Source organism: Ranitomeya variabilis, chromosome 2 (assembly GCF_051348905.1).
Source record: "Ranitomeya variabilis isolate aRanVar5 chromosome 2, aRanVar5.hap1, whole genome shotgun sequence".
In the NCBI taxonomy this organism is placed as follows: domain Eukaryota; kingdom Metazoa; phylum Chordata; class Amphibia; order Anura; family Dendrobatidae; genus Ranitomeya; species Ranitomeya variabilis.
The window spans coordinates 363287475-363311141 of record NC_135233.1 but is presented as its reverse complement, the minus strand read 5'-3'; the positions used below and the strand labels follow the sequence as shown (position 1 = coordinate 363311141).

The 23667-nt window shown below is 41.6% G+C and overlaps 1 protein-coding gene across 1 annotated transcript in view; it reads right to left on the bottom strand.

Annotated features, from left to right (window-relative positions):
- The window catches only part of SPRED3 (sprouty related EVH1 domain containing 3), a 57697-nt gene that overhangs the window by 8477 nt on the left and 25553 nt on the right, over positions 1–23667 (bottom strand). Inside the window, exons 2-5 of the mRNA XM_077285738.1 lie at positions 14696–14867; positions 11131–11299; positions 4081–4157; positions 2904–3065 (exon numbers count right to left, since the gene is read on the bottom strand). Coding sequence (XP_077141853.1) covers positions 2904–3065; positions 4081–4157; positions 11131–11299; positions 14696–14867 — 580 coding nt within the window. The remainder of the gene's footprint in view (positions 1–2903; positions 3066–4080; positions 4158–11130; positions 11300–14695; positions 14868–23667) is intronic.

Below are 23667 nucleotides of genomic sequence, written 5' to 3'. Positions count from 1 at the left end.
GTCAAACAAAACACTTCTTGTCTGCCTTACATTTATATCAATTGGAGTTGATCAAAGAGTAAAAGGTCACAGGCTTGTGATCAAAGCGTCACAAAACTTTGGCAGGTGGTCTATGGAGATGGTAGAAGCTGTCTTCTTCCCTTACTCGGGCTATATTCACATGGTAGTCAGCTTATGCATCACTAAATGCTTTTTCGATATATCTTCAGGAAAAAACATAATCTGCTACGCTTTAGTGAGGATGCATGCAGCAGAAAAAAACAAACATACCATACAGTCCTATGTGTGCATGGCTGTATGACAAACAGTTGTACATGACACGGCTCTAGGTATGGTTTGGTATGAAGATTCCCCATGTAGCATCGGCCAAAAATAAAGCCTAAAAGTAATCTAAACATGCTTATACTGTCAGTTCTTTGATAGGTGGAATCCCCTTAACACCTTACACCTGTGGCCAATATCAGTTTTTGCACTTTCATTTTTTTACTCCCCTTCTTACAATGGCCGTAACTTTTTTATTTTTCCTTTCCTATAGCCATATAAGGGCTTGTTTTTTTGCAGGGTGAGTTGTGGCTTTGAATTACACTATTCATTTTACCATATAATGTATTGAAAAACAGGGAAAAAATCCAAGTGCAGTGAAATGATGGGAAAAAAAATTGCAATTCTGCAGTGTTTTTTGTCTTTTTTTTTTTTTTTGACGGTTTTTAGTATGCGGCAGAAAGGACCTGGAAACATGATTTTTCAGGTCAGTACAATTTTGGCTATACTAAACTTGTTTAGTTTTTTTTCCATTATTTAAGTCGTGATATTTATTTAATCGTTGATATCAAGTATTTTTTTATTACTATACTTTATTTATATTTATTATTATGTTTATTACTAAATAATTCCTTATTTTTAAACTAGGAAAAGGGGAAGAAGAATTACATTTTGTTGTATTTTTTTTTACATTTTTAAATATCTTTTTTTAACTTTATTTTTTGGTCTCCTGTGATCCTTGTTCTACATAATACAATGCTGTGTGTGGTATATATAACAAAAAGTTAATTTATTTCAGTTCTTCAATATAAAAATTGAAACGCATATATTATATAGAGTCATTACAGGCAGAGTGATCTATTTCAAGTGTTTATTTCTGTTAATGTTGATGATTATGGCTTACAGCCAACGAAAGCCCAAAAGTCATTATCTCAGTAAATTAGAATACTTTATAACACCAGCTTGAAAAATGATTTTAAAATCCGAAATGTTGGCCTACTGAAATGTATGTTCAGTAAATGCACTCAATACTTGGTCAGGGCTCCTTTTGCATCAATTACTGCATCAATGCGGCGTGGCATGGAGGCGATCAGTCTGTGCCACTGCTGAGGTGTTATGGAAGCCCAGGTTGCTTTGATAGCAGCCTTCAGCTCATCTGCAATGTTGAGTCTGGTGTTTCATCTTCCTCTTGACATTACTCCATAGATTCTCTATGGGGTTAAGGTCAGATGAGTTTGCTGCCCATCAAGCACAGTGATACTGTTGTTTGTAAACCAGGTATTGGTACTTTTGGCCGTGTGGACAGGGGCCAAGTCCTGCTGGAGAATGACATTTCCATCTCCAAAAAGCTTGTGGGCAGATGGAAGCATGAAGTGCTCTAAAGTGTCCTGGTAGACAGCTGCATTGACTTTGGTCTTGATAAAACACAGTGGACCTACACCAGCAGATGACATGGCTCCCCAAACCATCACTGATTGTGGAAACTTCACACTAGACCTCCAGCAGCTTGGATTGTGGCCTCTCCACTCTTCGTCCAGACTCTGGGACCTTGATTTCCAAATTAAATGCAAAATTACTTTCATCTGAAAACAACACCTTGGACCACTGACAACAGTCCAGTTCTTTTCCTCCTTGGCCCAGGTAAGACGCTTCTGGAATTGTCTATTGGTCATGAGTGGCGTGACACAAGGAATGAGACACTTGTAGCCCATGTCCTGGACACGTCTGTGTGTGGCGGCTCTTGAAGCAATGACTCCAGTAGCAGTCCACTCCTTGTGAATCTCTCCCAAATTTTTGAATGGCCTTTTCTTAACAATCCTTTCAAGGCTGCGGTTATCCCGGTTGCTTGTGCACCTTTTTCTACCACACTCTTTCCTTCCACTCTACTTTCCATTAATATGCTTGGATACAGCACTCTGTGAACAGCCAGCTTCTTTAGCAATGACCTTTTGTGGCTTACCCTTCTTGTAGAGTGTGTCAATGACTGCCTTCTGGACATCTGTCAGGTCAGCAGTCTTCCCCATGATTGTGGAGCCGACTGAAACAGACTAAGGGACCTTTATAAACACTTAGGAAGCCTTTGCAGGTGTTTTTTGTTAATTATTCTAATTTACTGAGATAATGACTTTTGGGGTTTCATTGGCTGTAAGCCATAATAATCAACATTAACATAAATAAACACTTGAAATAAATCACTCTGTGTATATAATATATGAGTTTCACTTTTTGTATTGAAGAACTGAAATAAATTAACTTTTTAATGATATTCTAATTTTTTGAGAGGCACCTCTTTATATTATATGGTATATATATAAACAAGTATTGCAAAAAATAGAGAAAATTATGCTTCACTGTGGGCTTCACTGGAAGACTAAGATGTAGCCTTCAGCAAGCCCCTGGCTGCCATGAAAACTCATTGGCAGCCTGCGTCTTTCTAATGTGACCGCACGACTCTAAGAACTCTCACGCAAGGCTCCGCGCACTTCTGCACAGTGGTATAAGATATCAGTGAAGGCCTTGGCACGTGGATCTCCCACCGATCTACAGGGTATTTAAGGGGCTTCAGCATATCAACAGACTTTTTAAAAGTTTAGTTATATGACTTATTACAGAATAATAATGAACAACTACAGTTTATATACCTGCGTGGTTGGACTGACTGATGGACCAGTGGTAAACCCAAATTCTTCAGAAACAGGAGATCTCACGTAGCAGCTAGAGGACGACTCACTGGTGACGATGGTGATGTGTTTTGGTAACATTTCCTTTCGACTATTGGAAGATGATTCACTATCTGTGTGAAGCTAAAGATATGGAAAATAAAGATAATATGTCAGTAAAGTACGGAGGAAAATAAGAGTACATCTAGGTGGTATACAAAAAAGGTTGTCTGGTTTGGACCCCAAATAAAAGAGTGTTTTGCTATTGTGACTCAAGGATTAAAGAAGAATTCCTCCTCCTCCCATCACAATTTTTGTCCTCTGAATATATTGCAGTCATCATATTACATGGCATTTTGCCTTTCTACTCAGTTCATTCTTCTCTTTTCTCTGCTCTATGTAGAAACAGGAAGTCTCTTGTCCCTGCATTTATCAATCCCCTCTTCAACTCCTGACCCAGCTGCTCCCTTATCCTTCCCCTGGAAGAGACTTTTGCAGTGACTTATACAGGGAAAAGAGACTTCCTGTTTCTACATAGAGCTTGCAAGGACTCAGCTCATCACGTGATGTCATAGACCTAATTGAAAAGAGAAGAAAAAGCTGGGTAGAAAGGTAAAATGTGCAAATGTAAGTACACAGTGCTATATAATGTGATTATTGCAAAGTATTAAGAGTATAAAAATGTTGATGGGAGGAGTGCTTCTTTAAGTTGTGAACTATGGGGGAATCCACCAACAAGTGTTTCATTTCCATGCAGCACCCCCACAGGATAAATGTGGAATTACATTGTACCTTTTAAAATCAATAGGTCGTCTATGTAATGAATGATTACAGGTCATGCAGGGTGAAAGACAATCCTTGTAATTGTTCCCCACTCTAGCAAATATAGGTACCTGAATGAGATATCCCCTCATTTAATGCTCTGATACCCCCACTATTAAAGTTGTAGTACTTCAAAATGTTTTTTTAAACTCCATACAACCCCTTCAATGATTGAAGACCACAATGGGGGTACAATGAGATGAGGTATATCAAGAAGGTACGACTTACACGTTTATTAAGAGGCAATTAAATCTTAGCTACTTTTTTGGACATGCTTAGGATTATTAGAAATGATGACCAAACCATTGGTATATACAGAGTTTGGGTTTTAACTTACTGGCATGACATCTTCCATAGCTTGAGCTTCTTCTCGAGAGGAGGAGGAGGATGAGGATGTTGAATGTGACAAAGAACCTACGAGGAAAAGAAGTCTATATTAGATTATGGATTGAAGTTTAACCAGGTACAAAAATGTATATAGTTACCTATATAATATACAGCAGATGAAATAGATATTAAACACATCAGCAATTTTCTAAGTAAATATACTTCTAAAGGTGCTATTGACATGAAATTCTAACCAGATGTAAGTAACAACCCATCCAATCTACACAGGCAAAGAAATCAAACCATAGATGTCTATTAATTAAGTTATGTGTAATAATGAGGAAAAGGTATTGAATGCATTAAGAACAAGAGGTGCACAAAGCCATGGTAAGTCCTGACATCAGCTGAAATCTACCAGTAATTAGAAAGCAATCCTGCCACCTAGTGACAAATAATATCAGCTGGTTCACCTGATGGTCTATGAAAAGGTGTCTCATTACCAAGGTGCCACACAAGAAACATCACATGATGGATAAAACCAGTGAGCTGTCTCAAGACCTTCGCAACCTTAATGTTGCAAAACATACTGATGGCGTTGGTTACAGAAGAATTTCTAAACTTCTGAAGGTTCCAGTGAGAACTGTTGGGGCCATAATCCGCAAGTGGAAAGGACATCATTTCACCATGCATAACCAGGTGCTCCCGCAAGATATTAGACAGAGGAGTGACAAAAATTATCAGAAAAGTTGTCCAAGAGTCAAGGACAAGGATCATCTCTGTCGAGAACTAGACAATGACCTGGAATCAGCAGGTACACCGTCATGATCATTTTTTGGATTTGTGGCAGCTCTGGTTCCACTCTAAGGGCATTAGGGGAGTGCAAGGACAGGCTCAGGTTTGAGCTCAGGTGGTGGCCATCCCCCATTTCCCTATCAGTAGGGCCTTCCTCTCCCCATTTCCATCCCGTTGTGTGTGTTGCGCCATCTGCTGACCGACCCCCCGATGGGTCGTGTCACATCGTGACATACAATTTTTTCAAAGAAAAAAATAAGTAATGCAATCAACCTTCTTGGCCTGTATGCACACACACACACTCCAGTACACAGGCAGAGATGCTTACCTGTCCAAGGCCTCCAAACAATTACACTAACCAAAGTGCAGCGGGCCCAAGTTAAGATGGTGGATGACAGATACACAGGTGCAATAATACCAATAATGCAGCCAGCCTACAATCAGGATTTGGCCGCTTGGCACATCTGAACCCTTGACGTGGGTTGCCAGATTAAGTATTGTGGCCATAATACCAACCAATACCTTGCATACATTGTTATGTTTTTGGGCACGTTATTTTTTCAGGGTGCGGCCGTGCCCTAGATGGTTCTGTAAACTGTGGCCTCTGTTCACACAGGATGCATTAGTCAGCAATGGCTAGCCCGCTATATGGTGTCATTAATAGGCTTTGAGCCATATGCTCTGCATTTCTGTGTGAACGTTGCCACATACAGATCATTTTGCACAGGTGTGCCAAGCGGCCAAATCCTGATTGTAGGCTGGCTGCATTATCGGTATTATTGCGCCTGAGTATCTGTCATCCACCATCTTAACTTGGGTCCACTGCACTTTGGTTAGTGTAATTGTTTGGAGGCCTTGGACAGGTAAGCTTCTCTGCCTGTGCACTGTTTTTTTTTGTCAAGAATAGTGGAAGTTTTTTTCCTCTTATGGTGTTTTTCTGTATGCACACTCACCACGCAAGACTCCATTGCTGAGCAAAAAGCATGTTCAAGCGCGTTTAAAGTTTGCTCAACAACATTTAGACAAGCTTGTGAAATACTGAGAGAATATAGTCTAGTCAGATGAGACCAAAATTGACCTGTTTGGATGCCATAATACACACTATGTTAAAACACCATACCAAAAGTGAAGTTTGGAGGTGGGAACATCGTGGTGTGGGGCTGTTTTTCAGCATTCAGCACTGGAAAACTTCATATAATTGAAGGAAGAATGAATGGACAGATGTACCTAGACATTCTTGATAAAAATCTGCTGCCATCTATCAAGATAATGAAGATGAAATGAGGGTGGACATTTCAGCAAGACAATGATCCCAAACACACAGCCAAGGAAACTCTCAATTGGTTTCAGAGAAAGAAAATAAAGCTGCCAGAATGGCCCACTCAATCACCGGACCTGAATCCCAACGGAAAATTTATGAGCGGAACTAAAGCTTAGAGTTCATAGGAGGAGCCCACGGGACCTTCAGTATTTCAAGAGTATAAGATTGGCCCAAAATCACACCTGAGCAATGCCTGCGACTAGTTTCTCCATACAGGAGGTGTCTGAAAGCTGTCATCATGACCAACAAAAGCTTTTGTACAAAGTATTAAATACATTTCAGTAAGCGTGTCCAATACTTTTTTCATGCGTCATTTTTCATTATTACACAACTTAATTTAGGGACATCTATGGTTTCATTTCTTTGCCTGTGTGGATTGAATGGGTTGTTACTGACATCTGGTGAGAATTTCATGTCAGTGGCACCTTTAGAAATATATTTATTTAGAAAATTGGTGGTGTGTTCAATTCTTATTTCACCAGCTGTAAATACATAACACAGAATGTCCACTTCATTAGAAACACCCATCTGGTGGCGCCTTGAACCTCCTTTGTTCTTCAGCTTGTCATCATAGTGTAGAATCCACCATGTGTTGGAATAGTTTTGCAGGAATATTTCGTCCATGCAGGTAGGATTTGCCACACAATTGCCGCAAATCAGATGGAGCTACTAACGCGCTCTGAACAGTTTGATCTACCTCATCTCAAAAAGGCTCTACAGGATTAATATTTGGGACAAATAGAGGAGAAAATCCAGCTTCCAAAAATATCAAAATTTATTAAAGATAAAATCCAAAGTCCAAAAACATGGTTCACAGGAGAAGAAATAGCAGCAAGCTACATGTTTCGAACAATAAGTTCTTTTTCAAAGCTGCTCACCATGCACCAGAGTGAGGTTTAAATAGCAGCTGTGAAAATCACAGAAAATCACTCCACCACCTGATGCAGCAGTGATTATATACAATAAAAACGCAAAAATATCACAAAAAACATCACAAAAAAACAAAGAAATATATAATATACATATGTGAAATATATAGTACAACTAGACAATGTGAATCTCAGTAATGAAACATGATTTCCTTGCGAGCATTTAAGCCCATGGGATGGCAAGTGTTAAGGTAAAACATCCAATAAGCTTCACGCGTCATAAGACGTCTCTTCAAGTCTCCTCCTCTGGCTGTCACTCCAAGCCTCTCAATGCCGACAACCCGAAGGAATGCAGTATTTCTTTGATGACTGGTAATAAAATGCTTAGACGCATGAGACACAGAACGATTATTATTAGTGGACACAACAATATCAGTGATATGTTCAGAGATACGCGTCTTTAACATGCGAGTGGTACAACCTATGTAACTTAATTTACATTTCATGCATGTTATCATATAAACCACATTCTTACTATTGCAGTTAATAAATTGCTGGATTTTATGTTCTTGTTTATCACTGCTATCAGTAAAAGAATGCGTGACAACGGAATGGGCACATGTGCGACATTTAGAAGCACCACAGTGATAAAAACCTATATGGTGTAACCATGTATGGGAGACTTTACTAGATTTAAATAGGCTGGGTGAGAGAATGTCAGACAAAGTGGTAGCCTTTTTTGCAATCACCTGACAGCCTGAAGATAGAATTTCAGAAAGAATCTCGTCCTCATATAAAATAGGAATGTTTTTCAAGATAAGAGATTTAATATCGTTGTATTGAGGACTATATTTGATAGAGCAAAAGGTTTTTTGATTTTGATACACTTTTTTCTCCTTATTTTTTGATACCAGCATATCGCTGCGTTTTTTTTGTTGTACTATATTTTTAGCTCTATCAAGAGACCAATTAGAATAGCCTCTTTTTTCTAATTTTTTACAACACAGATCGGTCTCTTGCTGATCAAAGGAGAAATAATTATGAGTCATTAAGAAAACGATAACCTGTATAACATAATTGCACAAATCAATAGTGTAGTTACTGTACTTATGCAGATGAAATTCTAGTGCTTATACAGGTTATCGTTTTCTTAATGACTCATAATTATTTCTCCTTTGATCAGCAGTTCTTTCTCCAATGCAAAGGAGTTTCTATGGGAGGTAAACACTCACCATCTGTTGCAAACTTGGTAATGTCATATTGGGAGGAATTGTTTTTTTATTCGGATTGCAACCCATTTGCGATGGACATTTTCTGGTATGGTAGATACATCGACGATTTACTCCTCATCTGGAGTGGCGATGTGTCTGCCATACCAGAGTTTCTTGTCCATCTCAATTCTAATGACTTCAATCTTCGCTTCACATGCAGTCATAATCCGCACATGATCTCTTTTTTGGACTTGACACTGTGCAGTACTGTGGGCCATGTTATTACCACCTCCACATTTCATAAACCCCTCTCTGGCAATAGCATTTTACATGCGTCCAGCAGCCATCCTGGACATACAATAAAGTCCATACCAGTGGGCGAGCTTACCAGAATAACCAGGAATTGTAATGATGCCAGTATTTTAAAGCAAGAGACCGATCTGTGTTGTAAAAAATTAGAAAAAAGAGGCTATTCTAATTGGTCTCTTGATAGAGCTAAAAATATAGTACAACAAAAAAAACGCAGCGATATGCTGGTATCAAAAAATAAGGAGAAAAAAGTGTATCAAAATCAAAAAACCTTTTGCTCTATCAAATATAGTCCTCAATACAACGATATTAAATCTCTTATCTTGAAAAACATTCCTATTTTATATGAGGACGAGATTCTTTCTGAAATTCTATCTTCAGGCTGTCAGGTGATTGCAAAAAAGGCTACCACTTTGTCTGACATTCTCTCACCCAGCCTATTTAAATCTAGTAAAGTCTCCCATACATGGTTACACCATATAGGTTTTTATCACTGTGGTGCTTCTAAATGTCGCACATGTGCCCATTCCGTTGTCACGCATTCTTTTACTGATAGCAGTGATAAACAAGAACATAAAATCCAGCAATTTATTAACTGCAATAGTAAGAATGTGGTTTATATGATAACATGCATGAAATGTAAATTAAGTTACATAGGTTGTACCACTCGCATGTTAAAGACGCGTATCTCTGAACATATCACTGATATTGTTGTGTCCACTAATAATAATCGTTCTGTGTCTCATGCGTCTAAGCATTTTATTACCAGTCATCAAAGAAATACTGTATTCCTTCGGGTTGTCGGCATTGAGAGGCTTGGAGTGACAGCCAGAGGAGGAGACTTGAAGAGACGTCTTATGACGCGTGAAGCTTATTGGATGTTTTACCTTAACACTTGCCATCCCATGGGCTTAAATGCTCGCAAGGAAATCATGTTTCATTACTGAGATTCACATTGTCTAGTTGTACTATATATTTCACATATGTATATTATATATTTCTTTGTTTTTTTGTGATGTTTTTTGTGATATTTTTGCGTTTTTATTGTATATAATCACTGCTGCATCAGGTGGTGGAGTGATTTTCTGTGATTTTCACAGCTGCTATTTAAACCTCACTCTGGTGCATGGTGAGCAGCTTTGAAAAAGAACTTATTGTTCGAAACATGTAGCTTGCTGCTATTTCTTCTCCTGTGAACCATGTTTTTGGACTTTGGATTTTATCTTTAATAAATTTTGATATTTTTGGAAGCTGGATTTTCTCCTCTATTTGTTCTATTGCCTCACGTGAAGACTGCACGTCATCCGGGCTTCCCCACAACAAATGCCTAGTAGGTGAGCTGGTTTTGTCTCATTTTTTTTTTTTTCTTCTATTAATATTTGGGGACTGTGAAGAACAAAGAAGCAAAATAAAAACTTGCTGTCATGTTCCTGGAACCAATCCATGATTATAAGACCCTTTTGGCATTGAACACTGTCTTTCTGCAATGGATAAATTGTTAACATGAATGAATGAATACTTAGATAAGCCGTGCTGTCCATACACAGATATGAAAGGACCCAGTGTATGCCAAGAGGACCTTTTCCACACCATTACTCCACCACATGAACTTCTGACTCCTAACAGGTAGGGTTCATTGAAGCGTGCGCCTTGTGCCATCTGACTAGCTAATATTTACACACTGCTCAGTGATACTACAACTTTTGCAATGTTTTTCTCACTGGAGTTATATTGCTGTTCCCTTAGACAGTAATGAAACTGGAACTGACCATCTGCTGGTATAGTCAATCAGTGCTGAAGAATGATGAGTTGTGCATTCAAACACGTTAGACAGACACCAGCGTTGTGTTCTGCTGCAATTTACTTGACTGTACACTGCCTATTCATCAGAAGAATTCTTCACATCCTCCTGACTCCTTTGATCAAAACGCTTCTTCACATACTCCTCTGACTCGCTTCTATCATAACGATTCTTCACATTCTCCTCTGACATCTTCCATCAGGATGATTTTTCACATCCTTCCCGAATCGCTTTTATCAGAACGATTCTTCACAACCTCCTCTGACCCGCTTCGATCAGAACAATTCTTCACATCCTCCTCTGACCCGCTTCTATCAGAACGATTCTTCACCTTCTCCTTTGATGACTTTTCTTGATGAGTTGCTTACATCAACTGGCTCCACTTTGCTAGATACTTTTCCTCAATCACACCAGTCTTGGTATGCTACTGACACCTTTCTATGAGAAAACCCCGCTTGGCTGGGAGTTTTTGGAAAACTGGTCCTAGCTTGTCTCACACCAACGAGCATACTTTGGCTGAAGTCACCAAGATAGCTTGAATTTTCCATTCTAATGTGGATTCACACTGAATTGCTCAACGGAAATTTGCTCGTTTTATCTGGGACAAAGACTCTGGATTGTTAGAGAAACCAGAGTTATATTTGGCACCTAGCACCCAAGGAACATAGTCAGCCAGCGGACCCCTCTCCAAAAACACCACTAGACTCCTGATCCATACAGTATCTTATCTCATACACTGATCGGCTTTATCACAAACCTTCTACCAGCTCTTCCATAGCAGCTTGCACACTTCTCTCAAACGTGATGGCATCTGCTGGGCTCTGAAAGGTCAGGCCAAACTTGTTCTCTTCTACTTTCCAGTGATGGAAGATGGGATTGGCTTTATTGTAGACTAGACCCTTTTTCAGGACGCACTCTAGAATGGTCTGCGGAAGGAATATGAACAGATCTCATTCATTAGTGTCCAACATCGCAATGTCAACATTTCAAATGTTGGTAAAACAACCAATTCTACAGAAAATTGAAAGTTATGATGCTTGTAAAATGTAAAGAAAAAAGAATGCAATGATTTGGAAATCTCTCATCGCCATACTTTATTCACTACAAAACACAGAACAAATCAGAATGTGAACGTTGGACATTTTTCCATTTTATTTAAAAAAATAAAACAAACACATTTAGAAATCGATGGCAGCACCACATCTCAAAAAAGTTGTGCCCGGGCGGTGTCCACAATTGTGTAACATCTTCTTTGCTTCTGAGAGATTCTGCCTCTCTAACACGCTCTTTTGATATACAGCCATGTGACTAAGTTGGAAATTGACAGTCCGGCTGTTTTTCATGAGTACCGCATCATACTTTTCCAGTCTTTTGTTAACTTTGTCCCACCTTTATTCAGATGTGTCCCTGCCATCAATTTATAAATTAGCAAATGTTTTTAAATGAAATGGAAAAATGTCCAACATTCACCCTCTGGTCTGTTCTGCTGTGAATAAAATATGGCGAGAAGAGATTTCCAAATCATTGCATTCTTGTCATTTTACAGAGTGTCACAACTTTGTTGGAATCCGGGTTAAAGGCAGGTAACTAACAGAATAGGTGGCCACCGCATCAATAAATGAAAGGCTGTCTGTCAGTAGGACAGACTTCTTTAAAGCGAGGCTTCCTAACTAATGCCGGTTCTTCTTTTATATAGGCCATAGGGTGACAGGGCCCCAGTTGGCCCCTTTTCATTTTTGATTTTTTCTACTCATCTGCCAAGAAATGTAATTTTTTAATTTGTTGTTGGTCAATAGAACTGTAAGAGGACTTGTTTTCTCGTGAGGCGTGCTATAGTTTTTATTGGAATCATTTAAATACAGCACAGCTGGCAACCGTGCCATACAAGCAGCATGTACAATTGCCGTACATGTACGGTGGCTTTCGTAGATTGACACATGAGCAGAGTGGGCTCCTCCGTAACCCCCGATACTTGCCCAGGTGCTGACGCCAGACCTTATTCTAATATACAGTGGGTACGGAAAGTTTTCCGACCCCTTTACATTTTTCACTTTTTGTTTCATTGCAGCCATTTGGTAAATTCAAAAAAGTTTTTTTTTCACATTAATGTACACTCTGCACCCCATCTTGACTGAAAAAAAAAAAACAGAAATATAAAAATTTTTGCAAATTTAATAAAAAAGTAAAACTGAAATATCACATGGTCATAAGTATTCCGACCCTTTGCTCAGACACTCATATTTATGTCACATGCTGTCCATTTCCTTGTGATCCTCCTTGAGATGGTTCTACTCCTTCATTGGAGTCCAGCTGTGTTTAATTAAACGGATAGGACTTGATTTGGAAAGGCACACACCTGTCTATATAAGACCTCACAGCTCACAGTGCATGTCAGACCAAATGAGAATCATGAGGTCAAAGGAACTGGCCAAGGAGCTCAGAAACAGAATTGTGGCAAGGCACAGATCTGGCCACGGTTACAACACAATTTCTGAAGTACTCAAGTTTCCTAAGAGCATAGGGGCCTCCATAATCCTTACATGGAAGAAGTTTGGGACCACCAGAAGTCTTCCTAGACCTGACCGTCCAGCCAAACTGAGCAAATGTGGGAGAAGAGCCTTGGTGTGAGAGGTAAAGAACAACCTCAAGATCACTGTGGCTGAGCTCTAGAGATGCAGTAGGGAGATGGGATAAAGTTCCACAAAGTCAACTAGCACTGCAGTCCTCCACCAGTTGGGCCCTTAAGACAGAGTGGCCCAACGGAAGCCTCTCCTCAGCAAGACAAATGAAAGCCCGCATAGAGTTTGGTAAAAAACACATGAAGGACTCCCAGACTATGAGAAATAATATTCTCTGGTCTGATGAGATGAAGATAGACCTTTTTGGTGATAATTCTAAGCGGTATGTGTGGAGAAAACCAGGCACTGTTCATCACCTGCACAATACAATCCCAACAGTGAAACATGGTGGTGGCAGCATCATGCTATGGGGGTGTTTATCAGCTGCAGGGACAGGACGACTGGTTGTCTTTGAAGGAAACATGAATGTGGCAAAGTACAGAGATATTCTGGATGAAAACATCTTCCAGAGTGCTCTGGACCTCAGACTTGGCCGAAGGTTCACCTTCCAACAAGACAATGACCCTAGGCACACAGCTAAAATAACAAAGGAGTGGCTTCAGAACAACTCTGTGACCATTCTTGACTGGCCCAGCCAGAGCCCTGTCCTAAACCCAACTGAGCATCTCTGGAGAGACCTGAAAATGGCTGTCCACCAAGGTTCACCATCCAACCTGATGGAACTGGAGGGGATCTGCAAGGAAGAATGGCAGAGGATCCCCAAATCCAGGTGTGAAAAACTTGTTGCATCATTCCCAAGAAGAATCATGGCTGGACTAGCTCAAAAGGTGCTTCTTCCCAATACTGAGCAAAGGGTCTGAATACTTATGACCATGTGATATTTCAGTTTTTCTTTTTTAATAAATTTGCAAAAATGTCTACATTTCTGTTTTTTCAGTTAAGATAGGGTGCAGAGTGTACATTAATGTGAAAAAAATGAATTTTTTTGAATTTACCAAATGGCTGTAATAAAACAAAGAGTGAAAAATTTAAACGGGTCTGAATACTTTCTGTACCCATGGTACAGACAGGACAATAGAAATATTTGCAGCTTCCATCAATTACCCAGAGCAAAGTGCCCCACCGCCTCTCTTTTTGGAGCAGCCGACTTGCTTATGCAATTCAAAAATAGCTTATTGATTTCAATGGACACCGAGTAGTGCTATATTTCACCTGCGGGGGTGCTGCAGGGAAACTGAACACTTGTTGCTGAGATCCTACATAATTTGCGGCTGACCTAGCATCTGGTTTGCTTATTTTTGGGTGACTCTTCTTAACAGGCGTTGTAGAAAACAAAAGGGGATTTTATGAGCCAGTTTGGTTGCCCACTTAGAGGTGGCACATATAATTTGTATACCGACTAATAAACAATCACAGCAGATGCATGTTCTATTTTTTTTTTAATTCGGGCATGCTAAAGGAATCTGTCCTTGTGTCCTTCATGAGCACTTTATAAGACGCCTGAAGACTATAGTGAACTTGTCATTGAAAGGTCAGCTGTCAACGTGAGGAACCCTGAGATGAATCAGGGGGGTTCCTAGTGCTTGGTAACTTCTCATGCCGAATATAGATCAACCGCTCAACATGGCTGACTGATGTGAGTGAGGATGATAGAGCGTCCAAAATGTCTTATTCCTAATCCTATCCAACATATGAAAAATAACAACTATGCTTCTGCACATTTTACATGACCGTGATACGTACAGTCTGATCTCTCAGCCTTTCCCCACGGATAAGGTAGTCTCGTTGGTGAGAGGTGTCTGGTCGTCGCACTTTGCAAATCATTACGTGACTGAGACCTCCTCCTCCCATGGGCACCCAGCCCCCGCTAGAGTCGTCTCTGGACATCACCACTGCACGGACTCTCACGATGTAACTACAACAGCAAAGAAAAGGGTAAAAGTTTAAAAAACACTCATACAAGAAGGTGAAACCATATTTCAGATTATTCCCCTTCTTATTTTTTTTCATACAACATAGTCGCTAATGACATAAATCAACCATAGCCATGGGTACTTAGGGAGTTTAGAGCATTTTGTTACCACATTTCTATTAAAGGGAAGCTATTATCAGAAAATGGTAAATGATTGTTTAAATTAGTTTTTAGTGTCACACCTATTTTTAACATAATTTTTAATGTGTTCTTTTTTTTAATGTCAGAATTTTTATTAAAGAACTAACATTTTTTATCTTGAAATTTTCACACTTTCCACTGAGGCCTTCCTGTCCTATCAGGAGGAATTTTCAGCAGGCTACTTATCAGCAGGGGCAAGATTACAATGACAGGTAACGCCTCTATACGAAGCTGATAAGACACGATGCAACAATCGTAATACGCAATGTCACAGATGACCCTCTCCCTTTACAATGAAACTCTCTTTTTACAATGACCGGAGTCTGTTCATTGTACATGTGTTATTTCCAGAAAAAAAACAAGAAATTAAAAAAAAGTCTTAGCAGCAAGTGTGAGAATTGCAAAATTTCTAATTTTTTTATTTTTAATACAAATTGTGGTATAGAAAAAACATGGTCAAAAATACATATAAAAAAAGACACATTTACCTGATTTAAACAATAGGTAATTTTCTGATGCTAGCTTCTCTTTAGAGAAACACTTCTGATATACCGTGCTAAGCCTAATGCAGGCCTGAAATACAGGAAGATTTACTCGATAGAGGCCTCGAATAGTCTATAATAACTCTCATTAGGACAAACAATCTTAACAAAACAACGTGCAATGTGCTCCTCAATTTATGGAGCTTCGAAGAAGCCGAGATGACACCTCGTAAAAGCAATGAGAAAGGCGCCGGACAGTTTTACCGATGTTTAACCTTCGTTTATGACTTCCAGGTTCACGGCATACATGCATTCTTCAGCAACAGTGGCTTTGGCCACCATGGACACCACCATACTTCTTCCTCTAGGGTATGCTCATAAAAAAGTCTATCAGAAAAAGCCACGCGGTGTGGAAGATTTTAACATCCAACGTGAAATTGCTACAATTCCCCCCAATATGCTTGCCAATACGTACAGGAACATAAAGAGCCACGTCAAAATGGGTTTGGTATAAAACAGAGGTCACTTCTTCCATCATCGATTACACATAGGTCATCTTAACGGACGTTACAACAGAATATTTGGGGCCTGTTTTAGTGAATCTCCCTGTACTTTATCATCAATCATAGAGCATTAACACAAATACGACATAGAAGGTTCAAATCTATAGTTCTGCCCATACCTGTCCATGAATTTGTAAGCAGGTATTTTATGCCTGATTCTTGGACCCCAAACACAACTCCCTCAATACAGGATGGCACATCAATGGACAGAGGAATGACAGGGTTCAACTAAAACTTATTGATTCAACTTGAGGCAAGGAAGTGCCATTAGTATAATCTCTCTCTCAGGGCACACGCTTGATGGTTACACATTGGATGGTGGCAACAAGCTTGATGGTTACACACTTGATGAAGGCAACGAGCTTGATGGTTACACACTGGATGGTGGCAACAAGCTTGATGGTTACACACTTGATGATGGCAACGAGCTTGATGGTTAAACACTGGATGATGGCAACGAGCTTGATGGTTAAACACTGGATGATGGCAACGATCTTCATGGTTAGACACTGGATGATGACAACGAGCTTGATAGTTACACACTGGATGATGGCAACAAGCTTGAAGGTTACACACTGGATGATGGCAACGAGCTTGATGGTTACACACTGGATGATGGCAGCAACCTTGATGATTACACACTGGATGATGACAACAAGCTTGATGGTTACACTTCAATCCTAAAGCGCTGAGATTTCCATTTGAACAGGAACAGGCTGAGGTGGTCAGACATGCAGGTCACTTTGGGGTGTAACTCTCTGCACTTGCACAGAGGGTAAAAAATTGTTGGTCAGCGCATTTCTCTTATACGGTCATCAGAAACTCCTTTCACCATCAAAACACACAAATCCCCATATCATAAATGGCTATTGCTAGTGACCTGTGACCAGTCTGCGTGTAAGAGGAAGTGATGATGCCTCTGAAAAGTCCATGCATGATGTGATATTAGACTGCCATTTGCTGGTGGGATGAAGCCAGGCAGAACCAATTTGCAAGAAAAGAATTGCAGGGGGAGTGTTATGATCTGGTGGCCTAAGAGCAGCATGAGACGTACTCTGGAGAAGGTGGTACCTGTACTGACCGCAGACCCTGAACTTAACACCGCAACTAGAAGTAGCCATGGAATGTACCTATCACTCCCTAGACATCTCGACACAGCCGGAGGACTAATTACCCCTAGAGATAGAAAAGGGAAAACTATCTTGCCTCAGAGAAAATCCCCAAAGGATAGACAGCCCCCCACAAATATTGACTGTGAGAGGAGAGGGAAAAAACATACACAGACTGAAATCAGAATTTAGCAAAGGAGGCCACTTCTAGCTAAATAGAAAGGATAGGACAGAGTACTATGCGGTCAGTATTAAAACGCTAGAAAATATCCACCACAGAAAATACAAAATCTCCACATCTAACTAAAGATATGGAGGGTATATCTGCATCTCCAGAGATACCAGCTTGGCTAAACAAATCCTTATACAGACCAAGCTGGACAAGACAAAAACATGGAAAAGAACTGAACAGTAAGGCCACAGCATGTGGACAGCAAAAATCAAGGCCAGAACTTATCTTTGTTGAAATGAACAGCAAAGCAGGAGAGACCAGGCAGGGATGTGAATCCTCCAGGAACAATGGACAACTGGCACTGACTAAAGGGTCAAGCAAGACTAAATAGCCCAGTCAGAATTGCAAAAAGTGGACACACCTGATGAATGCTGCGATCCAGAGACAGCAGTGCTACCACTTATAACCACCGGAGGGAGCCCAAGAGCAGAATTCACAACAGTACCCCACCTTGAGGAGGGGTCACCGAACCCTCACCAGAGCCCCCAGGCCGATCCAGACGAGCCAAATGAAAGGCACAAACCAAATCCTCAGCATGAACATCGGAGGCAACAACCCAAGAATTATCCTCCTGGCCATAACCCTTCCATTTGACAAGATACTGAAGCTTCCGCCTCGAAAAACGAGAATCCAAAATCTTCTCAACCACATACTCCAACTCCCCATCAATCAACACCGGGGCAGGAGGATCAACAGAGGGAACAACGGGCACCACATATTTCCGCAACAAAGATCTATGAAAAACATTATGGATGGAAAAAGAGTCTGGAAGGGCCAAACGAAAAGACACTGGATTGATAATCTAAGAAATCCTATAAGGGCCAATAAACCGAGGCTTAAACTTAGGGGAAGAAACTTTCATAGGAACATGACGGGAAGACAACCAGACCAAATCCCCAACCCGAAGCCGGGAACCAACACACCGACGACGGTTAGCAAAACGCTGAGCCCCCTCCTGAGACAACACCAAATTGTCAACAACATGAGCCCAAATTTGCTGCAACCTGTCAACCACAGAGTCCACCCCAGGTAATCAGAAGGCTCAACTTGCCCTGAAGAAAAACGAGGATGAAAACCAGAGTTACAAAAGAAGGGTGAAACCAAGGTAGCAGAACTAGCCCGATTATTAAGGGCAAACTCGGCCAATGGCAAGAAAGCCATCCAATCATCCTGATCAGCAGACACAAAGCATCTCAAATAAGTTTCCAAAGTCTGATTAGTTCGCTCGGTTTGGCCATTTGTCTGAGGATGAAATGCGGAAGAAAAAGACAAATCAATGCCCAGCCTAGCACAAAAGGCCCGCCAAAACCTAGAAACAAACTGGGAACCTCTATCGGACACAATATTCTCCGGAATGCCATGCAAACGAACCACATGCTGAAAAAACAACGGAACCAAATCAGAAGAGGAAGGCAATTTAGGCAAAGGTACCAAATGAACCATCTTAGAAAACCAGTCACAAACCACCCAGATAACCGACATCCTCTGGGAAACCGGAAGATCCGAAATAAAATCCATAGAAATATGCGTCCAAGGCCTCTCAGGGACCGGCAAAGGCAAAAGCAACCCACTAGCGCGGGAACAGCAAGGCTTGGCCTGCGCACAAGTCCCACAGGACTGCACAAAAGAACGCACATCCCGTGACAAAGAAGGCCACCAAAAGGACCTACCAACCAAATCTCTGGTACCAAAAATCCCAGGATGACCAGCCAACACAGAACAATGAACCTCCGAAATCACTTTACTAGTCCATCTGTCAGGAACAAACAATTTCCCCACTAGACAGCGGTCAGGTTTATCAGCCTGAAATTCCTGAAGAACCCGTCGTAAATCAGGGGAGATGGCAGAAAGAATCACCCCTTCCTTCAGAATGCCGACCGGCTCAAGGACCCCAGGAGAATCAGGCAAAAAGCTCCTAGAGAGGGCATCAGCCTTAACATTCTTAGAACCCGGAAGATACGAGACCACAAAATCAAAACGGGAGAAAAACAGGTACCATCGGGCCTGTCTAGGATTCAGCCGTTTGGCAGACTCGAGGTAAATCAGATTCTTATGATCGGTCAAGACCACAATACGGTGCTTGGCCCCCTCAAGCCAATGTCGCCACTCCTCAAATGCCCACTTCATAGCCAACAACTCACGATTGCCGACATCATAATTGCGTTCCGCAGGCGAAAATTTCGAGAAAAGAAGGCACACGGTTTCATCAAGGAACCATCAGAATTCCTCTGAGACAAAACGGCCCCTGCCCCAATCTCAGAAGCGTCAACCTCAACCTGAAAAGGAAGAGAAACATCCGGCTGACGCAACACAGGGGCAGAAGTAAATCGGCGTTTAAGCTCCTGAAAGGCAGAAACAGCCGCAGAGGACCAATTCGTCACATCAGCGCCTTTCTTCGTCAAATCGGTCAGGGGTTTAACCACACTGGAGAAGTTGGCAATGAAACGGCGATAAAAATTAGCAAAGCCCCAAAATTTCTGAAGGCTCTTCACGGATGTGGGCTGGATCCAATCATGAATGGCCTGAACCTTAACCGGATCCATTTCTATAGATGAGGGAGAAAAAATGAAGCCCAAAAAAGAAATCTTCTGTACTCCAAAGAGGCACTTAGACCCCTTCACAAACAAGGCATTATCACGAAGGATCTGAAATACCATCCTGACTTGTTTCACATGAGACTCCCAATCATCTGAAAAAATCAAAATATCATCCAAATATACAATCATGAATTTATCAAGATAATTCCGAAATATATCATGCATGAAGGACTGAAACACAGATGGAGCATTAGAGAGTCCGAATGGCATCACAAGGTATTCAAAATGGCCTTCGGGCGTATTAAACGCAGTTTTCCATTCGTCACCCTGCTTAATACGAACAAGATTATATGCCCCTCGAAGGTCAATCTTAGTAAACCAACTAGCCCCCTTAATCCTAGCAAACAGATCAGAAAGCAAAGGCAAAGGGTATTGGAATTTGACCGTGATCTTATTCAAGACGTGATAATCAATACAGGGTCTCAAGGAGCCATCCTTCTTGGCAACAAAAAAAAACCCTGCTCCCAATGGTGAAGAAGATGGCCGAATATGCCCCTTCTCCAAGGACTCCTTAACAAAGCTCCACATGGCGGTATGTTCTGGCACAGACAGGTTGAAAAGTCGGCCCTTAGGGAACTTACAGCCTGCAATCAAGTCAATCACACAATCACAGTCCCTATGCGGCGGAAGGGAACTGGACTTGGGCTCATTGAATACATCCTGGAAATCTGACAAAAACTCAGGAATTTCAGAAGAGGGGGAGGAGGCAATTGACATCAAAGGAACATCACCATGAACCCCCTGACAACCCCAACTAGTCACAGATATAGATTTCCAATCTAATACCGGATTATGCACCTGTAACCATGGGAAACCCAGCACAATAGCATCATGCAAATTATGCAACACCAGAAAACGACAATCTTCCTGATGGGCTGGCGCCATGCACATGGTCAGCTGTGTCAAAAACTGAGGTTTATTTTTAGCCAACGGTGTAGCATCAATGCCCCTCAAAGGAATAGGACTCTGCAAAGGCTGCAAGGGGAAACCACAACATCTGGCAAATTCTAAGTCCATTAAGTTTAGAGCGGCGCCTGAATCCACAAATGCCATGACAGAGAATGACGATAATGAGCAGATCAGGGTCACAGATAACAGAAATTTAGGTTGTACAGTACTGATGGTAACAGAACTAGCGATTCTCTTGGTACGCTTAGGGCAATCAGAAATAACATGAGCAGAATCGCCGCAGTAAAAACACAACCTATTCTGACGTCTGAATCCTTGTCGTTCAGCTCTAGACACAATCCTATCACACTGCATAGGCTCAGGACTCCGCTCGGAAGACAATGCCATAGTGTGCACAACTCTGCGCTCGCGCAAGCGCCGATCAATCTGAATGGCCAGAGACATAGAATCACTCAGACCACCATAACATCTTTAACGGATTCAGAAAGACCCTTTCTGAAAATTGCCGCCAAGGCATCCTCATTCCATTTAGTCAGTACAGACCATTTTCTAAATTTCTGGCAATATGATTCTGCCGCTTCTTGACCCTGACACAGGGCCAACAAGGTCTTCTCAGCATGATCCACTGAATTAGGTTCATCATACAATAACCCAAGTGCCTGGAAAAAGGTGTCTACATTAAGCAACGCCGGATTCCCAGGTTCCAGGGCAAATGCCCAATCCTGGGGGTCACCATGCAGCAGAGATATAACAATTTTAACCTGCTGGATGGGATCACCAGAGGAACGGGGTTTCAGAGCAAAAAACAGTTTACAGTTATTTTTAAAGCTCAAAAATTTGGACCTGTCCCCAAAAAACAAATCAGGAGTTGGAATTCTAGGCTCTAAAACCGGAGTCTGAACGATATAATCAGAAATACCCTGTACTCTAGCAGCAAGTTGATCCACACGAGAAGCCAATCCCTGAACATCCATACCAGCGCCGAACTCCTGAGCCACCCAGAGGTAAAGAGGGAAAAAAAAACACAACAGAGTACAGAAAAAAAAATGGCTCAGCACTTTCCTTCCCTTCTTCTGAGATGCGGTTAACTCATTGTTGGCCAGTTGTACTGTTATGATCTGGTGGCCTAAGAGCAGCATGAGACGTACTCTGGAGAAGGTGGTACCTGTACTGACCGCAGACCCTGAACTTAACACCGCAACTAGAAGTAGCCGTGGAATGTACCTATCACTCCCTAGACATCTTGACACAGCCGTAGGACTAATTACCCCTAGAGATAGAAAAGGGAAAACTATCTTGCCTCAGAGAAAATCCCCAAAGGATAGACAGCCCCCCACAAATATTGACTGTGAGAGGAGAGGGAAAAAACATACACAGACTGAAATCAGAATTTAGCAAAGGAGGCCACTTCTAGCTAAATAGAAAAGATAGGACAGAGTACTATGCGGTCAGTATTAAAACGCTAGAAAATATCCACCACAGAAAATACAAAATCTCCACATCTAACTAAAGATATGGAGGGTATATCTGCATCTCCAGAGATACCAGCTTGGCTAAACAAATCCTTATACAGCCCAAGCTGGACAAGACAAAAACATGGAAAATAACTGAACAATAAGGCCACAGCATGTGGACAGCAAAAATCAAGGCCAGAACTTATCTTTGTTGAAATGAACAGCAAAGCAGGAGAGACCAGGCAGGGATGTGAATCCTCCAGGAACAATGGACAACTGGCACTGACTAAAGGGTCAAGCAAGACTAAATAGCCCAGTCAGAATTGCAAAAAGTGGACACACCTGATGAATGCTGCGATCCAGAGACAGCAGTGCTACCACTTATAACCACCGGAGGGAGCCCAAGAGCAGAATTCACAACAGGGGAGCCAGTCCTGGTGCTGTACCTGGTCAGGTTATATAAAAGCACAGCGACAAATTGCCGAGGAATTTGGCGCCAAGTAGAGAAGCGGTGAAGACGTGGACCAGAGACTACGCTAAAGCCAGTGTGACAGGCTGCAGCGGGGTGCCGCTCACCATCAGACAGGACCCAGATTCAACCTCGCCGATCAAGACACAGAGATCAGACCTGTGCCGATCAAGACCCAGAGATCAGACCTGTGCCAATCAAGACCCAGAGTCCAGGTTGCGCCAGTCAAGACCAGCATTCGCCTCGTGCCGGTCAAGTCCCAGAGGCCAGATCATGCCCATCGAGAGTTGGGACCCAGCCCTCCCTGCTCCAGGCCTTGGAGACGCTCTCCGACAGTCAAGCATCGAAGATCCATGAGGAGACGTCAACCAGAGGAGGACGCCTGTGGTTGCAGAGGGATGACACAAGTCAGCAGAGCTATTACTTCCAGCCATAATGTATGGTACAGGGGTCGATCTGGGTTAGGACATGTGGGGTGGGAGCTGGTTGGGGCACAGGAGGCTCAACGCTCCCTGATAGACTTTGTTAGAAGGACTTGCTGCCTGGCGGGAAAACCCGTAGACCCCCCCCGCCCCCGCTCTAGGGCCATTGGTGTACCACTCTTATATAGAGAACATTAGTAAAATTCTTGAGAGACTTTCCCCGATATCCTAATTGTGTTGTTTCATTGTTTATTGCTGTTTGCACTCTTTGATATTATTCACTGTACCTTAAATTATGCAAATTTTGCTGTATTTGAAAGGATTAATCTGTTAAGTGACTGTTCCTGCCTCGTGCCTTCCCCGAG